Source organism: Barbus barbus (genome assembly GCF_936440315.1).
Source record: "Barbus barbus genome assembly, chromosome: 42".
NCBI classification, from domain to species: domain Eukaryota; kingdom Metazoa; phylum Chordata; class Actinopteri; order Cypriniformes; family Cyprinidae; genus Barbus; species Barbus barbus.
The window spans coordinates 16,167,812-16,192,486 of record NC_136720.1 but is presented as its reverse complement, the minus strand read 5'-3'; the positions used below and the strand labels follow the sequence as shown (position 1 = coordinate 16,192,486).

The 24,675-nt window shown below is 40.9% G+C and overlaps 1 protein-coding gene across 1 annotated transcript in view; it reads right to left on the bottom strand.

Moving 5' to 3' along the window:
* LOC306861089 (plexin-A4-like) overlaps positions 1–24,675 on the bottom strand; it is a 224,644-nt gene that overhangs the window by 168,862 nt on the left and 31,107 nt on the right. The window contains exon 3 of the mRNA XM_079403167.1: positions 19,372–19,554. Within this exon, the coding sequence (XP_079259293.1) occupies positions 19,372–19,554 (183 nt within the window). The remainder of the gene's footprint in view (positions 1–19,371; positions 19,555–24,675) is intronic.

Genomic DNA, 24,675 nt, shown 5'->3' with positions numbered 1-24,675 from the left:
TTTTCCAATCAAAACATTAGTAATATAGACCTGAATTAGCAGCGACGTAATAGTGTGGTAGCATGTGTGTGTGTCTGTAGTCTAAAGTGCAATTGGACTGAATAGTAATACCGCTAATGGAATGGCTGGGAAGGTCACACCTCTACGGGAGCTCAAAAGGAGAGCATAATCAATACTGTTGGACAGGTGAGAGAGCAAGAGCGAGCGATGTATAAATGGTCTTTCTCTAACAATATGATGTGCTGCATAGTTCACCTCTAAACCTATAAATCAGCAGCTCGTTCAGAAATAAGGTGAAAACAGCTCAAGTGTTATGACAGCGCGCAGACAGGAGACTGTAACTCTGGACTCCCATGGGCTAAACAAATGCGTGTTTCTAATCTAGCTAAAAGCCAAGCTCACGTGCAGTACACAGGCTAATGGCGGTAAAGTCTGAGGACAGATCTGAGGGTTTTAATGCACATTTTGTGACACCAATCCACATAAAACAGCATGTCTTTGTTACATAAAATATACCTGTTAAAATAATGTAATTGTAGACCAATGCAGTATTCAGCATTGTGTTATACTAAACCTGAAATGTTGCTGATTCCAAAAAAAGCATAAAATAAAACCTTGCTTGTTTTGTGTTCCATTTGGGACATTCACATTAGCTCACTGTGTAACAGAAAGCTCCTGACATCCGAGAGAGTGGCTGTGTGTATGGAGAATGGCCTATCAGCTGAGAGAGAAAGAGAGAGACATTACTAGCACTCAGATCAGAGATGAGAGACAAGAGAGAGTCCCTCTCTCTGCAAAATGGCCATTCATTAACCCACGGCCAGGGGAAAACACCACACAACAAACTCTACAGAAATGGATCGGCCTCATCGATTGTGGCCCGTAGAAGGTGTGGAAACAGATACTTCAGCCTCCGAAACAGTGGTTAGCATTTCATAAAAACACCAGTGCTTCACTGCTTTCCAGCCTGTATTGGGTTTCTGCCACACACAATACAAGTGTAATGCTGTTATATCAAAGACAGGGAGAAAATATAGTACAAAACCATGTGTCTGAATCAAACCACTGACTGTAACAAGACCTTTTTATTTCAAACAGATGGCTCCACTGAGAAGATTAAGAGCAAATTGGCTATTGTTAAGCAAACCTGAAGCTCATTGAGGTAATTTACAAAAATTTCCAGGTTTTGTTTTTACTTAAGTATTTTTCAAATCTGTAGAAAGTCCAGGCGGCAAGTAGCCTGTGTTCATGAAAACCATCCTGAGGTTAAGTGAGCTGTTAGACACCCGTAGAGAGACAGTTTCCGGCCTGGCAAACCCAAAATAGTCACGCCGGTCTGAATCGGCGTTTTCCGTGGATCATCGTAATTTCACTCCTCATTCCTGAATCAATTATGCATGTCCACCCCTGATAAGAAGAGCGTCAGTGCCAATCCAAGGGGCGAGGGGAAATTGGGGGTCGACGAGTAGGGTCTGCCGTGAAGAGCACTTTGCTAAAACAATAAAAAGAACGGGCATGTGTCTTCTGCCCTGGGCCACGCAGAACGGAGGCTGAGATTAATTAATGACACAACAGGAGCAAGTGTGCAGCGCAGCCCAGCGCCAATAAAGCAATGCTAAACGCTGATAAGTGCTAAGTGAGTGGAGCACTCCAGCTACATTTCAGCAGATGCCAATGGGGTAGAGGGTTATTTAAACCCGATATTAGCTTTGAAGTGCAATGAAGAAACATGTCAAAGTTAGTGTTTAGGCATGAGATCAGTTTGAGTGAAGCACTCTGAATTTTTCCCCGTGTCGTGCTGTGGGGCTTTTTTTTTTAAAAAAAACATGCTACAGAGACAATATGTAGATTAATTATTCTCTTAAGAGAGACCCCCCCCCTTTCGCTTCTGCCCTCAAACCTTTTGGCTTAATGCCAATCCCCCCTCCACCGCTCCAAAACGCTCTCTATCTCTTGGTTATTGCCTAATCAACCCAAGAGATCTGGCTGTGTTCCATGTGTTAACCAAGAATAGGACTGTAGTAGCCATAAGCATATCAATAATGATTATGTGCTGTAGAAATCGAGGTAATAATAAGTGCTGAGAGGTTTAGAAAAGGTGGGAAAAATTAGTGTAGAAGTACACAGAGTTCTGCCATGCCACAAGAACCAGCAAGACTCTTCAGGGGAACGCCTGAAGGCCATATATGGTCCATTAGACCTTCTGCAGCTGAAGATTACATCAATTCTCAGCTCCCTTAATGGTGTAAACAGAAGGATTTGGTGACAGAGTGAAACGTGTGTTTGTGTTAAGAGCCTACCGTATAAAAACAGATGAGGCCTTGCAACGAGTCAGCATGAGGTATAGCCCACTGAGGAACAAGTCTACGGTGAACGAACGGTTGGTTTGCCAGGCGAACAGCTGAGACTAAACAGCCATAATGAAATAACAGAAACCAATTAGAGACAAATCCAATAGAATTGCCCTGGTCCTTCTCTGGTGCTTTTGCTCAGCTAACACAGAAAATCTCTTTAAAGGAGGGAAAGAGAATACGACATGCCTCTTTAACTTTACAAAAGGCAAAACATGTATGACTAAGCCTTGAATTTTCATTATGTCATTTTCAGTGAAAAGATTTGCTCGATTACACAAACAGTCTAAACTAGGACACAAACTCGAGAGAGCAAAATGGCTGTCAGCACTTTCTTTTGTTAACAGCATAAAAACTCAGACTTCAAATATTCTCATCTGAACGCCCTTGAAACTTCATTTCCCATGATGCCTTGTATTTTTGGGGGTGAAGCCTTTGTGTCTTGTTCGACATTAATATTTCCTTTCATAGAAATGCTCAATATGACTACTCTTATTTTTAGCTCATCATTTAGAAAAGTAGTCAACCAGTTAGCTAGCCAAAATTTACTGATGGCCAGCTGGACGAAAAGCCATTTTATGTGATCCATGGCTGGGTGAAAACCACTGAATAAAAAAAATTATTCTCTCAAACATTCCTTTCTGTTGTCTTTTAATGAAAAGGGCACATCCAACTGCAGAGAAAAAGATGACCCAGATCTATCATCATTCATTGGCTATTATGGCTGAACAAACCGAAGATCAGAACTCTAGTGAGATGTGAAAAGTAAAAAGAGACTGCAATGACACATTTATCATTATTCTGTGAATTTTTTCAGGGAAAATTCACTTATTTTAATAGGAATCCAAGTGTGAAAGATTTCCCCATGCAGATTTCGCAACGGGGTCAAGATGGTCATACAAATTCACCAAGTAGACTAACAGAAAGCTACTTGGTTTGAGAGTGAACTGTGCTTCAGACAGCGCAACAATTTCACAAATGTGACTGCACCTTATTTCTTCAGCCTGGTTAAATTGAGTAAATGAGCAGCAGGTTGATTTAAACAGTCAAATATCGCAGAGAACATGAAAACTTCTTCCCAGCACTTCTGTTTAATTGATCGTCCAAGGCTCTATTGTGCTACTATTGTACTATGGAGTCTTTGTGACTTGCTTTTAATTCATCAACATCTCTGGACAGACAAGCAACACAGGTTAGGGTATGATTAATGCAAATTCCCATTATGCATGTACAATGGATTATATGATCTTCATGATTTCCTATTTCTGTATCCCATAAGGAGAGTTGCAAGCAACATACACTTTTATACCCTTTAAGTAAACACAAAGGACAAAGCATGATGAATTCATGTGCAGTCAAACGCAGGTTACAAACTCTAATGAGCAGCCCATCTCATGTATCTCTCATCCGCTGGAATAGAAAGTGTTTCTCTCAAAGATCTGTAATTACCATTCCATGAGCGTAGTAAAAAGCCCCATAATCCTTTGGGAGAGACGGTGTAGCCGAGATAAAAATCCACTTATTAAGGTTTGGGTGATGGTTCTGTCGGCAGGGGAAAGAAGGGACGAGAAAAAGGAGGGAATGAAGGAAACGAGTGCTGAGAGTACTAATTTCTGCATCATTTTTTGTACATCTTCCTGCTATAGCGCATGTAAAAATGTACTTACAGAAGTGCGATGGTTTCAGTGTAACCGTTTTCACATGCAAATTATATTTATCCAAACAGTGGCAAAATGGGGGGGGGGGGGGGGGGGAGTAAGGAGTTCTATAACAGCAGACACACACTCGCTGTGCACCTTTTCTAGGTTGTTCCTGCCTTGTATTGTCAAGGGAACAAAATGAGTGACCCAGTTGTGAGGAAGCCCATTTTCCTGCTTCCACAGCAGAGAGTCGCACCGGTCACCTCTTGAGACCGGAGGGAGCGCTGTGATTGGCTAATGTAAGCTCACCTGCAATATGTCCTCTACTGTTACAGTGACATGTGAAGACCAAGGCTCATAAATCAGAGAAAGCGAGGAGGAGGAGAGGGAGAGAGAGAGAGAGAAAGGAAAAAGAAATGAAGATGAAGGAACAAAGGAAAAAGATAAAGAGCTGGCTCTGCGGTTAAGCAGGACAGCAGATATTTCTCTGTCGCAATGCTAACACAACATGTTCAGTGACGGTCATAATTTATGCATTACGGTTTCAAGGAACACGAATCAGCTGAACAAAGGAGGCCTCGCTTATTGAAAAGTTACATAACTGTAAAGTTGAATGTTCAAAGTAGCAAAAACTCAGGGCACAAAGCAATGAATTGTGCTTGTGTACAAACCACATCCTTGTGCAGCCTATTGGGGATTTTATTGCACGTTTAAATGACAGGTGTACGATGAATAAAAAAATGAGTGGAAAAATGTTGACAAATTTAAACCCCTCTACTCAAACTCTTTATGCTGGTTCTGCTTTCAACTATTAAACAACTGCTCTCAACCGTCATCCTCACACACTAAGACGTTTTGAAGACTAATTAAAACAATGGAAGTTTGGAGTTGCCGAACGAATATGAATAACCTTTCACCACACTATTTAATTAAAGATCAACTTTGGTTTTAATTAAACGTTTGAAAGAGAACGTTCACAGTCTGTTACACAGAGTAATTCATGTAGAATCAAGGAGTTCCTATCTGACTGAAAGAAGTGGCGCCTCAGCATGTCTGATTCTAATCATTCCCTCAACATCTTACACACTTACAGCTTCCGCAGGCTTAAGAACATGTTGACGTGTTGATTGAACCAAACAGTAGTATCTCTTGAACATGAGGCCTGAACTTGTATGGTTGTCTGCTCAAAGAGTTATACAATTGACAAGACATTACTGAGTACAAACAAGAATAAAGATATTGAAGTTCTAAGCCCGTTTGGACAGGATGTAGTCCTTGTGCAATTGGCGAACGTGACCGGCAGAAGTGATTATGGTGGTGATTTATGGGAAATTATACTTCCACTGGTGATTTATGGGTTTTTATGCAGTTTCTTATGCAATGCACTAAACTTGATCATCCATGTCTAACATAATGAATGATCTGTAAATAAAATCAGCCATGATTATTAACTCCTTAATGGGACAGTTCACCCAAAGAAATTGAAAATCTGTCATTGCTTTTCCATCTTCTAAAATGCATCATCTTACAGCAGACCACATCTCATAGGTTCATTTTAATTCTCACACAACTGTTCCTTATGGTTAATGACAGTTTGATTATCTGTAAGAGTTCAGAGACAGTTCTAACAGACAGTTGTCCATTAGTTCTGAGAAGCTCTGGTATCCGAAGCTGCCGTTTGTACGTGTCCATATTCTCCAGGGCATTTGGGTGGTTTTACGGCATTTGGTCTTAATAGTCTGGTTACAGCTGTTTAAAAGGAGAGGTCTGGCTCATAATGCTTCAACAGGACTTCTCATAAAATATTAGCTTCTGGACTTTCAGAGGGTGGATCCAGCATGCCAATTATGGCAGGAGGAGAGAAAAGAAAGCAGGACAGTCATGGTGTTTGGAGGACTGATTTGAGAGAATATGTGAATATATACACCCACATTCCAGCATTGGGGAATATTGCAATAAAAGCAGTGGTCCTGCTAATGTAATTTTTCAGCAGCATGACAATCAGCCATCTCAAAAATAGTGCCGTTTTTCCATCAAGTATACTGTAGCATGCAATAGTGGAAAAGGCATATTAAACAATCAAACATGTCAAAATAAAACAATGACCGTCACTTGTGGTCCTGAAACAAACCCAGTTAAGAACTATTGGTGAAGCCTCCTAGCTTAACAAATCCAAGCTACTGTACAATTACATCTTTAAAGGGATAGTTTAATCGAAAAGGAACAAAAAAAAAAAACAAAAAAAAAAAAAAAGTCACCATTTACTTACACTCAAGTTGTTCCAAACCTGTTTCTTTCCTCTGTTAAACAAGTAGATTTTCGAAAAATTGGTAACCAAACAAGTGACTAGCCATGGTAGCTGCCATCAACTGTTAGGTTACTCTTTGGTTCTTCTTTCCTTCTTTCCTCTTCAACAGAATAAATTCATATAGGCTTGGAGCAATTTGAGGGTGAGTAAATGACGACAATTTATTTTTTGGTGAAATATGCCTTTAACACTGCCACATCCATACATCCAACAATGCCTGTTATTCACACACAAATGCAAAGAATAACCCCTTCCACAGATACTATGCAGCCCAGCTAAAATAGACATGGTAATCTAAACCCCGCATATCTTTAACTGGCGCTGAATGGTAGAGCGGAGCCCGTATCCACCATTACTGCAGTATGATTACAGAGCTCTGGCATTTGCTTCACCTCGGGATGAATAACCCTCCTCATGAATGAGCACAGTCAGGAATATTCTCTTTCCCTCTCTCTCTCTCTCTCGCTCTTTTGGTGTCTCTGTCAGCTTTGATTTCTCACTTCCTTTCAGAAAATATCCAAGAATTTCACAAATGTGGAACTGTGGCTAATATATGCTGAATTTAAAACGGTCAGGGTAAAACATCTTTGTTGCACTCAATTTCCAACACGAGAAGACTTGAGCATGATTTATTTGTACTTACAAGACAGAAAACCAGTGTATTATTAATAAAGACAAGCACATAATGAATAACACAATGACTACATGTCCCATGATGCTCTGCTCCAACTATGCTGCATGTAGCCAGTGATGTAACAGAAGAAGCCATGTGCACGGTCACCCCGCTGAGCTGCAAACAGGCTTTATCAATTATAGAGGACACAAAGGAAAGGTAGACCAAACAAGGCTCCACTATAAATAGACACACATCAAGTGCATGACGTGTCATGGCTATTTTTAGACAATGCGTTCAATCTGTAGTTCAGATCTCCCTCCCTCTCTCTCACTGATAAAGAACTAATAGACATCCTTATGCCAGGATCATATTCTACACAGGTACACAAACATGGACGTGAATGCTTAGCCAATGTATTGCAAGTGTGAGGTGGCATACACTACCTTTCAAAAGTTTGGGGTTGGTAAGATTAAGAATTTTTGGTCACGCTTTATTTGAAGTTATTTTAATTCTTGATATTACCAAACCATTAACTACGACTTTTTACGATATTAAATTACGACCTAATTTGCTGCTTATTAATAGTAAGGTAGTTGTTAAATTTTGGTATTGGGTAGGATTAGGGATGTAGAATCTGGTCATGCAGAATATGTGCTTTATAAGTACTAATAAACAGCCAATATGTTAATAGTAGGCATGCTAATAAGCAACTAGTTAATAGTGAGAATTGGTCCCTATACTAAAGTGTTACCGAATTTATTCAACAAGAATGCTTTAAATTGATAAAACAATAACAGTAATTACTTTTATTGAACTCTCTATCCAAAGAATCCACGGTTTCTACACAAAAATTAAGTGGCACAACTCTTTCAAACCGTGCTAATTAACAAAAACGCACCAAATAAAAATATAAAATAAATGCAGTCATGTTTTTTTCAAAACATTAAACAATCTCAAATGATCCCAAACTTTCCAAATGGTAGTATACATATGTGAGCACTTATGTGAGGATAAGTATTGGAACAGTTGCCGCACAGGTCTTTCTAAGTGATCAGCTGTGTCCTGTTGCATTAATTCTTCAGATATTAAAAGCAGGGAATGTGTCGTATCAGTTATATCCATTACTTCTGTATTCTGAATCTTGCATTCGATGATGACACACACAAACCAGGATGAAGATGAGGGAGCTGACTTTGAGAGAAAAGCAAGCAATTTGGATGCTAAAAGAAAAGAGGAAGTTAGAGCTATAGCAAAAACAAAGGGCATGGAGAAATCAAGAGTTTGGAAACCACCAGCGACACAAGCAACCAACAACGACCTGATCGGCTGAGAAAACAGTAGTTGATGACAGAAACCATAAAAGCTGTGAAAATGAATCCTAAAAGACGTGTCTAAAATCACCAACAACTTCCAGAAAGCTGGGGTGATACTCTGACAATCTACTGTCCTCAGGAGACTTTGACAGAATTACAGATGCTACACCGCAAGATGCAAACCTCTGACCAGCACCAAAAATAGAAAGGCAAGATTTGAGTTTGCAAAAAAGCACAAAGGTGAGCCAGAAGAGTTTTGGGACTGTGTTTATGGACCGATGAGACAAAGATGAACCTTTATCTAAGTGATGGGAAAGCAAAAATGTGGAGAAAAAAAGGGAACTACAAATGATCCCAAGCATACAGCCTCATCTGTAAAGCATGGTGGAGGTGGTGTCATGGCATGGGCATGCATGGCTGCCTCTGGAACAGGCCCTCTCAACTTTACTGATGACTTAATGTATGATGACAGTAGCAGAATGAATTTGGAAGGGTACAAAACCATCTTGCCTACCAATATTCAAGAAAATGCCACCAGATTTATTGGGAAGTGCTTCATATTGCATCAGGACAATGACCCAAAACACCCTGCCAGTTCAGTCAAGGAATTCATAAGGGCAAAGAAATGGAAAGTCTTAGATTGCCCAAGTCAATCTCCAGATTTAAATCTGATTGAACATGAATTTCACCAGCTGGAGAGGAGAGTAAAGGCAGAAACTCCCCAAAACAAGCAACAACTGGAATTGGCTGCATTAAAGGCTGGGAAAAGTCTTTCAAAGGATGAGACCAAGAGTCTGGTGATGTCTATGGGTCACAGACTCACTGCTGTGATTGTGTGCAAGGGATTTGCAACTAAATAATAGCTATTAATCTTTTATATCTGCCTTATGTTCAACTGTCCCAATACTTATGCTCGGATGGATTGGATTTGGATGGATGGATGGATGGATGGATGGATGGATGGATGGATGGATGGATGGATGGATGGATGGATGGATGGATGGATGGATGGATGGATGGATGGATGGATGGATGGATGGATGGATGGATGGATGGATGGATGGATGGATGGATGGATGGATGGATGGATGGATGGATGGATGGATGGATGGATGGATGGATGGATGGATGGATGGATGGATGGATGGATGGATGGATGGATGGATGGATGGATGGATGGATGGATGGATGGATGGATGGATGGATGGATGGATGGATGGATGGATGGATGGATGGATGGATGGATGGATGGATGGATGGATGGATGGATGGATGGATGGATGGATGGATGGATGGATGGATGGATGGATGGATGGATGGATGGATGGATGGATGGATGGATGGATGGATGGATGGATGGATGGATGGATGGATGGATGGATGGATGGATGGATGGATGGATGGATGGATGGATGGATGGATGGATGGATGGATGGATGGATGGATGGATGGATGGATGGATGGATGGATGGATGGATGGATGGATGGATGGATGGATGGATGGATGGATGGATGGATGGATGGATGGATGGATGGATGGATGGATGGATGGATGGATGGATGGATGGATGGATGGATGGATGGATGGATGGATGGATGGATGGATGGATGGATGGATGGATGGATGGATGGATGGATGGATGGATGGATGGATGGATGGATGGATGGATGGATGGATGGATGGATGGATGGATGGATGGATGGATGGATGAAAGTCAAATCATATACAGAAGATAAAAGAAATCCTATGATATCCCAGTCCTTTAAGTCATCATCTCGGCAGTTGTTGAAAGTAATTTAGAAATTTAGATTCTAAATATCACTTTTCAATTCAAATTATTCAGAGAAATAAGCACTGCAGTAATTAAATATTCATTTGCTTATCTCTAAAGCTCCCTTGAATTTGTTCAAGATCATTAGACGTGACGATGCCATGGCAGCTTTAGGAAGGCTTTCTGGAGGGCATTGACTGTTTTGTTTCCCAGAATGAAAAGGTGAGGATGCATGCTCCCATTTATCGGTGTTAGCTTCTCTCCCAAGCGCACGCTCTTTCTTTTTTTTGAGGCTGTAGGTGAACAACAAGCCTAGTAGAAGAGGTTGGCATGTGTGCGTATCTGACCCCAGATACACTAACAGGCCAGCATGTTGTCGGCAATATGGATCTCAGAACACTCCCAGATCGTTATTGCACCTCACTTCTCATTTGCAGGCTTTGCCCACAAAACAACCACAGCAAAGTTTTCCAGCTTTGCCTCAGAACAGACCAACTGTAGCTAAACTCGCCTCAAAAACTGCACAAACTAGTCATTAAAACGGAAACGGACACAGAGCGTGAGCGAGAGCGAGCAAAGGTCTGTGGGCAATAAGACAGACAGGAGGGGCTGTACCAACACGTTATGGTGTGGACACTGAAACCACGTCAGCCTCAGGAAAACAAGAGACAACTATTTTGAGATATACTACTATATTTTGAACATAACAGCAATGCTAGCTTTAACAAGCACCCAAAATATTGAGAAATCGTTTTCTTATGATTGTCTGAATGTGATAAGTTGGTCCAAAGCAGACTGATGTATACAACAGAAGTCTATTGTTTAATCTCAGGCAGTCTTATAGATGTGGCTAACATTTGATCACCAGATTGGGTTGTTGTTGGACGACAGGAAATGGTCCTTTTCTCTCTGATAAGTGAAGCTATTTCAACGTGCCACAACACACGGCAGGCGAGAGAGAGCTGGCTGCCATGGCAACCCTCGCATAGATTCATAAGCACAGGAAGAGGCCTAAGTTTTGCTGTCATCACAGACGTATTCAGGACACACACATATTGAAGTGTCTCTTACAAATGAGTTGTGTATTTTCAAACCGGGTGTTTCTCTATAGGGCTGCTCCGTTTCTCTACAGAAAGGCCCGACTCGAAACCACTGCGTTTTCCTCTGGGGTTTGGCATAAGCAGCTGCAGAGAGTGTGATAAAACTGTTGTATACAAGGACACGCACACACTCAACATGCCCATATTCACGCACTCTCTCTCTCACACACACACACACACACACACACACACACACACACACACGGTTTCCCCTGCATCTAAAGCACGCTGTCCTGCAGCATATTTCATCATTAAACTTCAACACTTAATCCTCTGCTCCAGTGGGTCCAGCTCTCTCACATCATTTCAATAATCTGCATCTGTGGTGAGCATCCAAGCAAACACACACATGCACAAATGCGAGCCAACCCATTGGGGTTGGGCACACAAAATAGGGAAGGGGCACAGTGGTCAACCAGTTGACTAGTCATCCAACAACAGACAAATTTATATTTAAAACATTTTATTTACTTTTTTTTTTTACTATTTATCCATTCATTTACTCTATTTAAATTTGATATTTTTAGAAGTCTGTTAGTTTTGAACAAATGTAGAATGGCATGCCTAAGAAACTGTCTATTCACCCATACAGAAGGATGGCGAGAACGTACAGGCAGAGTCGCGTCTAAAGGATAACGTGACCTTTTCCCCACCACCATCTACCATTCATAGACAAATTGAAGCCTTTTCCACCAGCCATCACCATCGACAACCTGCAATCTGAAACAACCCGTCTCCACTGCCTGAACAATTTTACAGTGTCTGAATCGCGCCCTTTGAACTGCATCTCCTCAGTGGCGTCTCCAAGGGTCAAAGAATTCACTTCAGTGCACACCTCATGGTTAAATGCACAGAACCTCATCAGATAACGCGCACACTTCGACCCATCTACACACAGGCACACACTTTCCCCTCCGTCCTTCACGCAGGGCGCTGTCAGCCAGACTTCCTGTGCCAGGTCTGCTTCAAGGTTAGCTGCTCATTGTATTGAGTGAGTGGCTGAGGTTCTCTCAGCGGCGAGTGGGCCTACTGGATGCATTATCACCTCGGCGGGGGGTGTGGGCGGGGTAGCTTATCCGGCCCTCCTGGTCTGCGTGAAGCGGGCCACCGCGAATGCCTCATGCGAAAGGATTAGAAGCCTGTCGACTTCACCCCTGGCTCGACACGGATGCGCAAACCGCAATTAATAGGTTTAATTTCACCCTTTTTGACATAGCTACCAGCCAAAGGAGAGGATTGAGGTCTCGGCCATATGGCCTATTTATTATACGTAAACACTGAAAGGCATCATGAGGGGTTTTTGAAAGGATAACGTAGATGCCAATGAGAAGAACTAAAGGGATTGGAGAGCTTTAAGCCAACATGTAAAATCATATGTGGTGGCCACGTTACTGACTGAAGTCCTGCAAGTTATTAAGAATTGGGAAACCGTTATTATTACATAACATGATTTTTGGCAGAACAAAAACACGTTGACCAATTTCAACTTCCTGAGTAACAGTATTCTTTGTAGAACTAGTGCAAAAAAATAAATAAATAAATAAAAAAAAATAATAAAAAAAAACGAGGAAATGGACAAAGAATATTATACATACATACATACACATACATGCATACGCACACGCATATACATATATTTATTTATTCATGGACAAAAATATCGGCACCCTTGGTAATTATGAAAAAATCTAACCTTTCATTGGATAATAAGAATTTAAAATGGGGGGAAATATCATTGAATAAGAAATTATGATCCGCACTCACGAGAACAATCTTCTTTTTCAGTTTTATTTGACGAACATCACCAATGAGGAAAAGACAAACGTTTCGGCTACCAAGCCTTCCTCAGTGTGTAAAGCAATTACATCCCTCCACCCACTTTTCAAGTCACCAATTATGTCGACGTCATCACTCAGACAATTTTGAAACACCACAATCATTAAAACATTTCCTTTTAACTACTAAACAATTTTCACAACACAAAACATCATATTCACTAGTATGTCACGCTACACATCCGTGACTGAGGCAAGAATTATCTTATTCATTTACCACTATTATACAAGCCTACAGTTTAAATAAACAAATCAACAATATTTACTCCACCAATTGACTTTTTAAATAGTATAACAATGGAAAATTCAATAACTAGAAACATCAGAAATACATCGTCATAAGCAATTATGGTTCACACTGTAAATACTCTAAATTTATTATACAGGTGCATCTCAATAAATTAGAATGTAGTGAAAAAGTTAATTTTTTCTTGTAAGTTATTTCAAAAAGTGAAACTTTAATATATTTTAGATTCATTGCATGTAAAGTAAAACATTTCAAAAGTTTTTGATGATTAGACGTTTACATTTGAGTTTCAATAAATGACCATCCCTACAGTATAAATTCCAGGTATCTCTTGTTCTTTGAAGCCACAATAATGGAGAAGACTGCTGACTTGGCAATGATCCAGAAGACGAACATTGACGCCCTCCACAAAGAGGGTAAGTCACAGAGGGTCATTACTGAAAGGTGTGGCTGTTTACAGAGTGCTGTATCAAAGCATATTAAATGCAAAGTTGACTGGAAGGAAGAATTTGGGTAGGAAAAGGTGCACAAGCAACAGGGATGACTGCAAGCTTGAGAATACGGTCAAGCAAAGCGGATTCAAACACTTGTGAGAGCTTCACAAGGAGTGGACTGAAGCTGGAGTCAGTGCATCAAGAGTCACCACGCTCAGACATCTTCAGGAAAAGGGCTACCAAGCCACTTCTGAACCAGAGACAACGTCAGAAGCATCTTACCTTGGCTGTGGAGAAAAGAACTGGACTGTTGTTCAGTGGTCCAAAGTCCTCTTTCAGATTAAAGTAAATTTTGCATTTCATTTGGAAATCAAGGTCCCAGAGTCTGAAGGAAGAGTGGAGAGGCACAGAATCCATGTTGCTTGAAGTCCAGTGTGAAGTTTCCACAGTCTGTGATGATTTGGGCTGCCATGTCATCTGCTGGTGTTGGTCCACTGTGTTTTCTGAAGTCCACAGTCAATGCAGCCATCTACCAGGAAATTTTAGAGCACTTCATGCTTCCTTCTGCTGACAAGCTTTATGGAGATGCTGATTTCATTTTCTAGTAGGACTTGGCACCTGCCCACACTGCCAAATGTACCAAAAGCTGGTTCAATGGCCATGGTGTTACTGTGCTTGATTGGCCAGCAAACTCGCCTGACCTGAACCCCATAGAGAACCCCATAGAGAATCTACGGGGTATTGTCAAGAGGAAGATGAGAGACACCAGACCCAACAATGCAGATGACCTGAAGGATGCTATCAAAGCAACCTGGGCTTCCATACCACCTCAGCAGTGCCACAAACTGATCACCTCCATGCCACGCCGAATTGAGGCAGTAATTAAAGCAAAAGGAGCCCCTACCAAGTATTGAGTACATATACAGTAAATGAACATACTTTCCAGAATGTCAACAATTCACAAAAAAAATTTTTTTATTGGTCTTATGAAGTATTCTAATTTGTTGAGATAGTGAATTGGTGGGTTTTTGTTAAATGCGAGCCTAAATCGTCACAATTAAAAGAACCAAAGACTTAAATTCAATGCACACAGACTGAAGTAGTTTAATACACGAGTTTTACAATTTCAGTTGAATTACTGAAATAACTTTTCCATGACATTCTAATTTATTGAGATGCACCTGTATAACATCTTAAAGATGATTGACCAATTATAGTACACTAAAGAAAAACAGAAAGTTCTAGTTCTTCATTCATGCCGCTTGGTGTCAGTGATTTAAGTTTATGAATCCAAAATGCTTCTCGTTTCAATGGTTCCTTATTTATATTACCTCCTCGATGTGACCCAAATGTTTGTGATGTTCGTCAAATAAAACGGAAAAAGAAGACTGTTCTCGTTAGTGTGGCTCATAATTTCTTATATAAAAGTAACTTAACATATTGATGCACCAAAATTAAAAGATCAAATAACGGAGGAGCGTGGTGCAAATGACATTGTTGAAGGGAAATATCATTATGAAACAAATGTTTATCTCTAATACACATTGGGCACAATTAACAGCACCCTTATATTCAATACTTTTTGAAACCTCCATTTGTCAGTTTAACAGCTCTAAATTTTCTCCTATAATGCCTGATGAGGTTAGAGAACACCTGACAAGAGATCAGAGACCATTCCTTCATCCAGAATCACTCCAGACCCTTTAGATTCACAGCTCCATGACGGTGATTCTTCTCTTCAGTTCACCTCACTCATTTTCTACAGGGTTCAGGTCAGAGGACTGGAATGGCCACAGCAGAAGCTTGGTTTTGTGCTCAGTGACCCATTTTTGTGTTGTTTTTGAGGTTTGTGTTTGGATCTTCCAACCGTACAATAATCCAAACATGGCCCATTATAAGATTTCTAACAGAGTCGGTCACTTGTTGATTTTTTTTTTATCTGATGGTATTTGATAGAATCCATGATGTCATGTGTCTAAACAAGATGTCCAGGACCTCCAGCAGAAATATAGGCCCACAAAAAAAAAAAAAAAAAAATGCAGCAGTATATTTCATTGTACACATGGGGTACTTTTTATCCCTGTGTTCCCCAAACCATCTTGGTTATTTGCTGCTAAAAAGCTAATTTTTTAGTTTCATCTGACCATAGAAGCCAGTCTCATTTGAAGTTCCAGTCGTGTCTGATAACTGAATATGCTGGAGTTTGTTTTTGAATGAGCTAGGAAAATTTTTCTTGAAACCCTCCCAAACAACATGTGGTGGTGATGGGGCTGTTTGAGGTTCTGACCCCGAGACTCAACTATTTTCTGCAATTCTCCAGCTGTGGTCCTTGGAGAGTCTTTAGTCACTCAAATTCTCCTCCTCACCGTGCATTAGGACGATATAGACACACGTCCCCTTCCAGGCAGTTTCGTAACATTTTCGTAACATTTTTAAGGGTGCCGATATTTTTGGCCATGACTGTGTATATATGCACACACAAAATAAAAGAGAGAAAATCAATATTATAAAATATCTTTTAATTCATATAATGTAAATCTAAATAAATTTAAAGCATAAATTCCTTTATTTGCACTAGGTACATAGTAAAAAAAGAGAGAGCCATATGGGAGAGGGAGATAGAGATGGGTGATTGGATGAATGAAGAACAAGGGAGCAAGAGGGGACAAAGAGGTTCCAAAGTCCCAATACCACATCTGGTCTGGGGGTCCGCAGCAAACGCAGCAATTTCGTGTTTTCAGCTCTGTGCTTTTTATGCTGACGGCCATGTGTGTGTGTGTGTGTGCACGTCAAAAAAATGTGTCGTTGTGATATTCTCTGGAGGGTTTAGAAGTTGTTTACTGCTTCTCTCTGGGGTTTAGTTACAGCTCTTTCTTTTAACGCGGTGAGACACAGAACATTCTGCCATTGCACCTCCTCTCGGAGTCAATCACACTGAGAACGCTAACTACAGTTAGAGAACCACAGCCATGCTGAATGCTGTAAGCCTTGGATTATCCTGTACAAATTTAAAATAAATACCTGGTGGGGATTCTGCTGTCGTGTTCCACCCAAGTAATCCTAATACCAACATTTACATACAGAAAATACCGCATTAAATGAAAACAATCAAACATCGCAACATGCACACAAAAGAGAGATATATCTCAGAACTTTCTATTCTCAACAGGTCTGCATTATCTACAATGTTGTCGTTTTTCCATTCAGCTGTACTGTTGAAACAAGCCACTTAAAGACCCCAATGAAGTCGCCTGATGATCAGTTTTCCTTTTCTAAGCATGTGCTTATGTATTTCCAATTAAAACAAAATTTGGGAAGGGAAAATTCTTTCAATAGCCAATAAGCTTAATTTGCAACTTGCTAGTCAGTTACAGGTGGTTTTAGTAGAAACATTCTCATTCTAGAGACTGGACAAAAATCCGGTGAAGGATGAGTGACTTGTCTTATTGCTCCAATTTCCCAGAATAATAAGACTTTAAATGTATAAATTGCTTAATGGATTTAGTCAACATTTTAGAGTTCATTAGCATGTAATTGCCAAAACTAAACCAACATGCATCAAAAGCCACAACACTAATTCTGAGTCTCTTTTTTTTTCCGCCAAGTTCCCATACATCTATCTCATAAACGATCAGAGTTGCTCCAGATAATATTTACTTTTCATGAGGAGCTCGTCTTCAGCTAGTAAACAATTTACTGAGTGTGACATGCTGGTGGACAATAAATCACCATGCAAAAAGGACTGTAATAAACTCATTTTCATTGATTAATGACTACCAGTGCGGAATATTTTCTTGTTTTGTCTAAAAGGCAACAGTGACATCATCTGCCGTTTTCCCGCAGAGATCTGCAATCACTGAAATGGCAACTAAAAGGTTTCTGTGTGTGTGTGTGCGCATGGCTATGTTTGTCCGTCTGCCTGAAAGAGAACTTCACTGTGTTGTCTGTCTGTTCCCTGGAGATTTGTTTGGCTGCACACTTTTGTTCGTATCTGCAATTCGGTGTCTGTGTCATTTCATCAATTATAGTCTCTAACAAGACATGGATTTTTTTTATTGGAATGACCCTCAGAAAACATCCTTATTACCTAAAAGGCATCACTGAGTTCTCGTGATGCACCAGCGCTCCATCTCCAATTACATTAGTCTCAAAAGTATATTTATGGATGGAGTTTGAAAAAGTAGTATGTCTAATTAAGTAGCTAAAGGCCCATTCACACCAAGGAAGATAACTTAAAATAACTATTATAGTTTTTGAACAGTAAGATTTTTTCGTGCATTATTTATTAAAGAATTCTCTTCTGCTCACCAAGCCTGCATTTAATTGATCTAAAATACAGCGAAAGCAGTAATATTGTGAAATATTTTTACTATTTAAAATAACTGCTTTCTATTTGAATATATTTTAAAATGCAGTTTATTCCTGTGATCAAAACTAAATTCTCAGCATCATTACTCCAGTCTTCAGTGTCACATGATCCTTCAGAAATCATTCTAATACTCTGATTTGCTGTTCAAGAAACATTTATTATTATTATTATCATCAGTATTTAAAACAGTTGAGTACATTGTCAGGATTCTTTGAATAGAAAGATCCAAAGATCAGCATTTATCTGAAATAAAAAGCTTTTGTAACATTACACAATATACCACTGATAAATACATTTCTGAAGGATCATGTGACTAGAGTGATAATGCTAAAAATTCAGCTTTGAAATCACATGATTTAAAATGACATTTTAAAGATATTCAAATAGAAAACAGTTATTTTAAAATGGTAAAAATATTTTTTAAATGTATTGTTTTTTGCTGTACTTAAGATCAAATAAATGCAGACTTGTTTAGCAGAAGAGACTGTTCAAAAACGTTTGACTGGTAGTGTACATGCACTCATAATAAACAACATTATCATGTATTGGTGTGGGCACTAATTTAGTTAAGGCTATAGATATCTTTCTTGGTGTGAACAGGCTGGAAAGTTCCAGAAAAGCGTTTACGTCACCAAAATGGCTCCTCTCCTTCCTTCTTCAGGGTTGAAATTTTTTGGGAAAGGACTAGTCTGTTATGCCACGGATTTTCATCCACAGCCAGATCCAACTACAAAACACACCACCACAATAACAAGAATGCGTCAAATTGGAATCCTGCCTTTTGGCAAAGATTTGCCTGTCTGTAACGTCAACACCCTGGAGGTTTAGCACTTGAGAAAAAGAGAAAAATGTTACTCTCATTCTCTCTCTCCCTCTCTGTCTGTCTTTCCCTCCCTTGCTGTCGTGCTCTCTCTCTCTATTTTAATGTTATTTTCTGCTCTGTGCAGTGTCTGGCCGGCCCTTGGATTCGTCTCAGACACGGCTCCTCTGAGGCACAGTCAGAGAAGAGGGTACCGGGCCGAAAGCCCCTGCACCGCATCATCCAATTACCCCCGACAGCCTCCGCCTGTGCAGGGATTCCCATGGCCCTCTCTGCCTGCACCGCTTACCAACCCTTTCTCTCTACATGCGTCAGACACAACGGCAGAAGACTGCCGAGCATGACCACGGTTGCAAAACTCGCCGGATCTAACATTCTTACAGAGCGGGATGTAGTGGACCACACTCTGATCTTCTCATGTGTCATAAAATGGCCTATATCAGCAATTAATACACAAGACTTGCAAGACCTCTGAGGCTTTTTAGAAGGGCACAGCTGCGATGCAATCCTTGGGTCAGTCAACTTCGTGGTTTCTCACTCTCCTGCAAAAGAAACATGAGTCCTACCTTTTTCAGACGACTGCCTTTGGTCCCCACAAAGGCCAGAGAGTGGTTCTTGTACACGTAGGCGATAACCGATGTCATTTTGTCATTGGATTCGGAGAACAGTGGAATTCCACGAACCATCTCCGAGACGCCGAGTGGGGCGTTCATATCCAGACCACAGAAGTTGTCATCGATGGTGAGGAGCTAGAAAGGAAAATGATAAATAATGATCAATTCATCTACTTAGAGTAGATCTGCATGAGACTAGTCAACTGGTTGTAAAGTGGCTAGTTGAGTCAGTTCTAGTTCAGTAGAGAAATGTGATGGACATTAGCAAGGATATGGAAACTGCTACAAATGTTGCAGACGAAGCCATTTCTGTTTTCCTTTGACTAGTTTATGATGCAACATACATGTTTACTGGACCATTTGCAAGGCAGCTTCACAGCAGATACATCGTCAATACTTAGCAACAATTCAGCCAGTCATATCTAAAATGGGGTTGTGAGGTTTATCTGATAAGACCAAGTGCATTTATCATTTCAGGTGGAAAAGCATCTTAAAAAAAACATTTTAAATGGCATTTCAGGTGATGCCGTGCGACTTTGTGACATGTAACATATGGCTGGGAAAGTTGCCAGTGTCAGCCAGAATGGAGTGATTTACAGCTTCTGATATAGAAATAATAATTTGGTAATGCTTCCATATTTCAGTCTGCTGCGAGGGCTTTGAAAACAACGGAATCCATTGAAACAGCTGCATAGACCTCAGGATAAAATGTCAAACAAATCGAAAGCATGATTAATGATGCCCAGGGCTTTGACTCATTGAGGGCATGAAACCATAACACTTCAAGCACTGCCAAATATGATACGCTCACGGCCTTTAATTCATTCATGAGTGTCTCCTCAGGCTCTGATAAGGCCTGCTCAGAAAAAAAAAAGTTTGAATGTTAATTTAAACAGATTTTTTTGTATTATGCAAATTGATTCATTTAAATTCTTTATCTTTCAGAACAAAAGAAAAAATAATTTAATTTTACTTGAACACACATTCCTTCTAATTGTTCACTGTTACTCTAAAAAAAAAAAAAAAAAGAGCAACTTGCTCCTGAAAGAAAAATCGTCAGCATTTTCTGTAAACACATTATGCAAAATTAGGGACAAATGACAAAAAAAAAATTAGACCTTACACAGATTATGCATAATGCAACATCATAAACCTTAAATTAAGTTATTTTATTAGGTAAAAGGTCGGAAAAACTGACCAGCAGCACACATACATTTGGAAAAAAAAAAGGCGAAATATTTTTGTCAAACCACAGGGGAGAAAATAAAAGAATTTCAATATCTCATGTAAACCTACATGCATGTACTATAAAAACCTCCACTGTTTGTGTATCATCTATAGCAGTGTGACCTACATGATGTAAGGCACTTTAAAAAGGTCTAATTTCACTCTGAAAGCATGACCCATAATTGTCCATCATTAAGCAGCCTAACAGGTGTCTCAAACTGCTTTATTAGCATTAATATTTCAGATTTTAAATGGCATATACTCTCAATTGGATCATGAAATACGAGACAGCTTGAGCTGCGTTCTGCCCCCAGGCACCAACCCACAGCACAGTCTCCAGTGATCGAGTAGGCGAAGGGCACTCCTGAGTAATGCCCAGGTTGTGAGAGGAAGCATCTGGATGTACATTATCACTCACAGACTCTTTGTGTATGTACTGATATAAATGTTAAAAACTCCCTTGATGGGAGTTCAGTTATTTCTGAAGTGGCATTTATCTTAATAACAACGACTCTCAGCTAATGTTGTTTGAAAATCCATTGCAGGCCAAGGGACAAATCCGTACCAGAGCAGCAAATCGGACCAACCTCGGAGCGACGTGATCAATCAAGTGACCGGATGGGTCTTTACATGCAATATAGCAGATGTCTATTTGTCAGCGGTCAGGAGATACAAGACCCTTCATTAAGCAAATGGAAGACAGGGGCTGTCTCTCTACAATGGCAGTTTATGAGTAATCGGCCAAATCGATAGCGAACACCGCACTCAATTCTCAGTTCACTCAATACAAGCCGGAATGAAGAATAAATGGAGAAAAGAAGAAGAGAGTCGAGAGGGAGAGAGAACAGGGAAATATTCAACATCGTATATGTTTTTTCTCCTCTCTCTCTCCGCAGATGTCTGACCTTTAGAAATGTTCTGCTGTCAGCCAAAGCCTGCGTGCCGCTCGGCTCGCCAATGCCAGCCAGAGTAATGGTGCTCATTTCTAGAGCACGGCTCTTGTTAGAATGCCGCAGCTACATGAAAGATCTGTTTTCTGCAGTGTTAGTCTTTCTGCAGATGTCTCCTGTCCAAATCAGGGGCCATGAATCATCGCAGGTTGTTGAGGCAGCAGCAACCTGCTTCTACGTGCACACCTGCTTACACACGCAAATAAAAATAAAACTCGACCGCAATTACGGCCTCCAGCATCCTTCATCCTGCTTACACGGGTCAAAATGTGTAAAGGCCCAACGCAGCAGACTGGTAGCAACAGCTACAAAGACTTGCCACCTCTGAGGTTAAGAAAACTGCGCTAAGAATAAACACAATGACAGTCATAGCTGTGACACAGACTAATGCCTTTTGGCATTGCGGATATTTTATCAGAAAGCCCAGGCCTTTGCGTGGCAGGGCGCATATGCCTGTGACACAGACTTGGGGAGATGGAGCATGTGTTTCCACGTCTTCTCATTGGCATATGCCACGATATTTCTGGCAAGGTGAACAACATGCCAATCAGACCCTATGTGCTGCAATCTAATGAAATAGGCATCCTGTCTGTCAACCTTTCAGGAAGCAGACACGTTTTCATTACCTAGCCACATAAACATGACATTTCCTCTCTCTCCCCATCCCGATTTAAATAACATCTCTCAACGCCACATGCGCGAGAGGGGGCGCCCTGCCTGCCACCCTCCTCTACTTCCTCATGCGCTACGTTTCTCCGTCGTTTATGCTTTCTTTTCGTCTAAGACTGCTTCGCTCGCTCTCAGCACGGAGTGCACGAACAAGCTGCTGCATTATTGGCAATTTCACGCTGCGCCTCTGAAGGTGTAAAGGGGGGGGGGGGGGGTCTGACGAGCACAACTAAAAGCTTCTGGATCGGTGCAGGCGACATTTTTTCATTTGAACTGGTTCTAGAGCATGGGGAAGCAGAATCAGGTCATTCGGACCGCTCGCTGCCTGGCTACGTCCTGCAACACAAAGGCAGCTCTCTTTCCTAGCGCCAGCATCTCTGTGTCCCTGGATCGGAAGACAACAAGTGAAATCCAAGCTTTTTTCTAAAAGTCTTTTGTCCAATTGGAGCACATAGGGCACTAACCTTAAGCATCTGGCAGAAGTAGTAAAAGGAACCCTGGTTGTAGGTCTGGGGCACGAACTACACACTTTTTAGTTCAAAACGCCTTTTGTATTCCTCTCTGTTAGCGGAGAGGGCGCAAAAAAATTTTAATGCGCTATTAAGAAAATCGCAGTTTGATCAAAATGCACAGTTTATGCAAATAAACCCTGATCAGTGCTGCGAGTGTACATCATTCAGATGATGAATCGGCTCTTCAAGAGCTAATTCTGCACAGTCATATAATTACCCTTTCAGAGTCTTTCCTTTTCATGCTCAAGTAATATCTCACGCAGGGATTGTTGTTGGCAACAAAGACATTATTTCCCACAAATCTCAGCTCCAAGTTCGACGTAATTATATCAACACTCAATCAGCTCGGAGAACAGCAATCCTTGTGCTCGCACAATCTTGCGGCATTTAAGAGGTTGTTTCTGTGTCCATTATGCGTTTGATTAGGTGCATTCTCCACTTGCCCTGTCTTAAATGGTTTCTATCACGGTTGAACGATTGATAGACAATCAGGCAGGCTCTCCACAGAGATGAACCTTTCGGGAGAACAGCGTAATGACACTGTATTATGGATGCACAAAACCACAAATTTTCAAATTCGACTGTTGGTGAGTTGTCTGAATAACTACTTGAATGTTTTATAATTAAGCTGATTTTGGGTTCACCTGACCCAACATGAAAACCAGGGGTTGGTATCTCTGGCCCTGAAGGTCTACTTTTTTTAGTTTAGATGGTGAGTTTAGCTCACCTGCCTGTAACGTTTTAGTAAACCATGATTAACTTGTTCAGGTTAATCATGGTCTACTAAAAGCCACAGCCATATCACCCTGCAGCCAAAGACCGGTTGCCCACTGAAGCTAAGCAGGGTTGAGCCCGGTCAGTACCTGGATGGGAGACCTCCGGTGAAAACTAGGTTGCTGTTGGAAGAGGTGTTAGTGAGGCCAGCAGAGGGTGCTCACCTTGTGGTCTGTGTGGGTCCTAACGCCCCGGTATAGTGACGGGGACACTATACTGCCAAAAAGCACCTACTTTCAGATGAGAAGTTAAACCGAGGTCCTGACTCTCTGTGGTCATTAAAAATCCCATGGCAGAGGGGTGTCCTGGCCAAATTCCCTCAACTGGCTCCTGTCTATCATGGCCTCCTAATAATCCCCATACACTTGATTGGCTATGACTCTCTCCTCTCCACCTGTAGCTGGTGTGTGGTGAGCGCACTGGCGCCGTTGTAGTGTGGCTGCCGTCGCATCATCCAAGTGGATGCTGCACACTGGTGATGGTTGAGGAGAGACCCCCCCCCCACATGATTGTAAAGCGCTTTGGGTGTACAGCAATACATCACAAAGCGCTATATAGATGCATCATTCATTCATTCAGGTGTTTTGTTTCATAGGGTTAGAGTTAAGTTCTGCAGGACAGTGGATTCTTGACGGCCAGAGTTGCCCAACAATGATCCTGACAGAGATCAAGCGAATGGAGCTAGAGTTTCTAGACAATTAAAACAGTCTGTTTTTAACTTGACAAGTAGGGAGGCATGACCAGATGCACACAACGTCATATGACGTTAATTTTAGGTTAGATTTAGGTCGCGACGTCAAGTGACCAAAATTCAATGTCAAGCCAACGTCTAATGACAACGTTAATTTGACGTCCAAGACCGACGTCAGTTGACGTTGATATTGTGTTGTGTTTAGGTTGTGTTGTGAAGTAACCAAAGTCCAACGTCAAGCCAATGTCTTAAGCCAACGTCATATTGACGTCAAATACTAATATATAGTCGTCAGGTATGGCAACCAAAACCCAACGTTGCCTGAACGTTATAATGGTAACGTTCACACAACGTCAAATTCTAACATCATTTGACGTTGATCCTCAGTTATTTTTAGGTTGTGGCATTAACTAACAAAAATGCAATGTCTGTC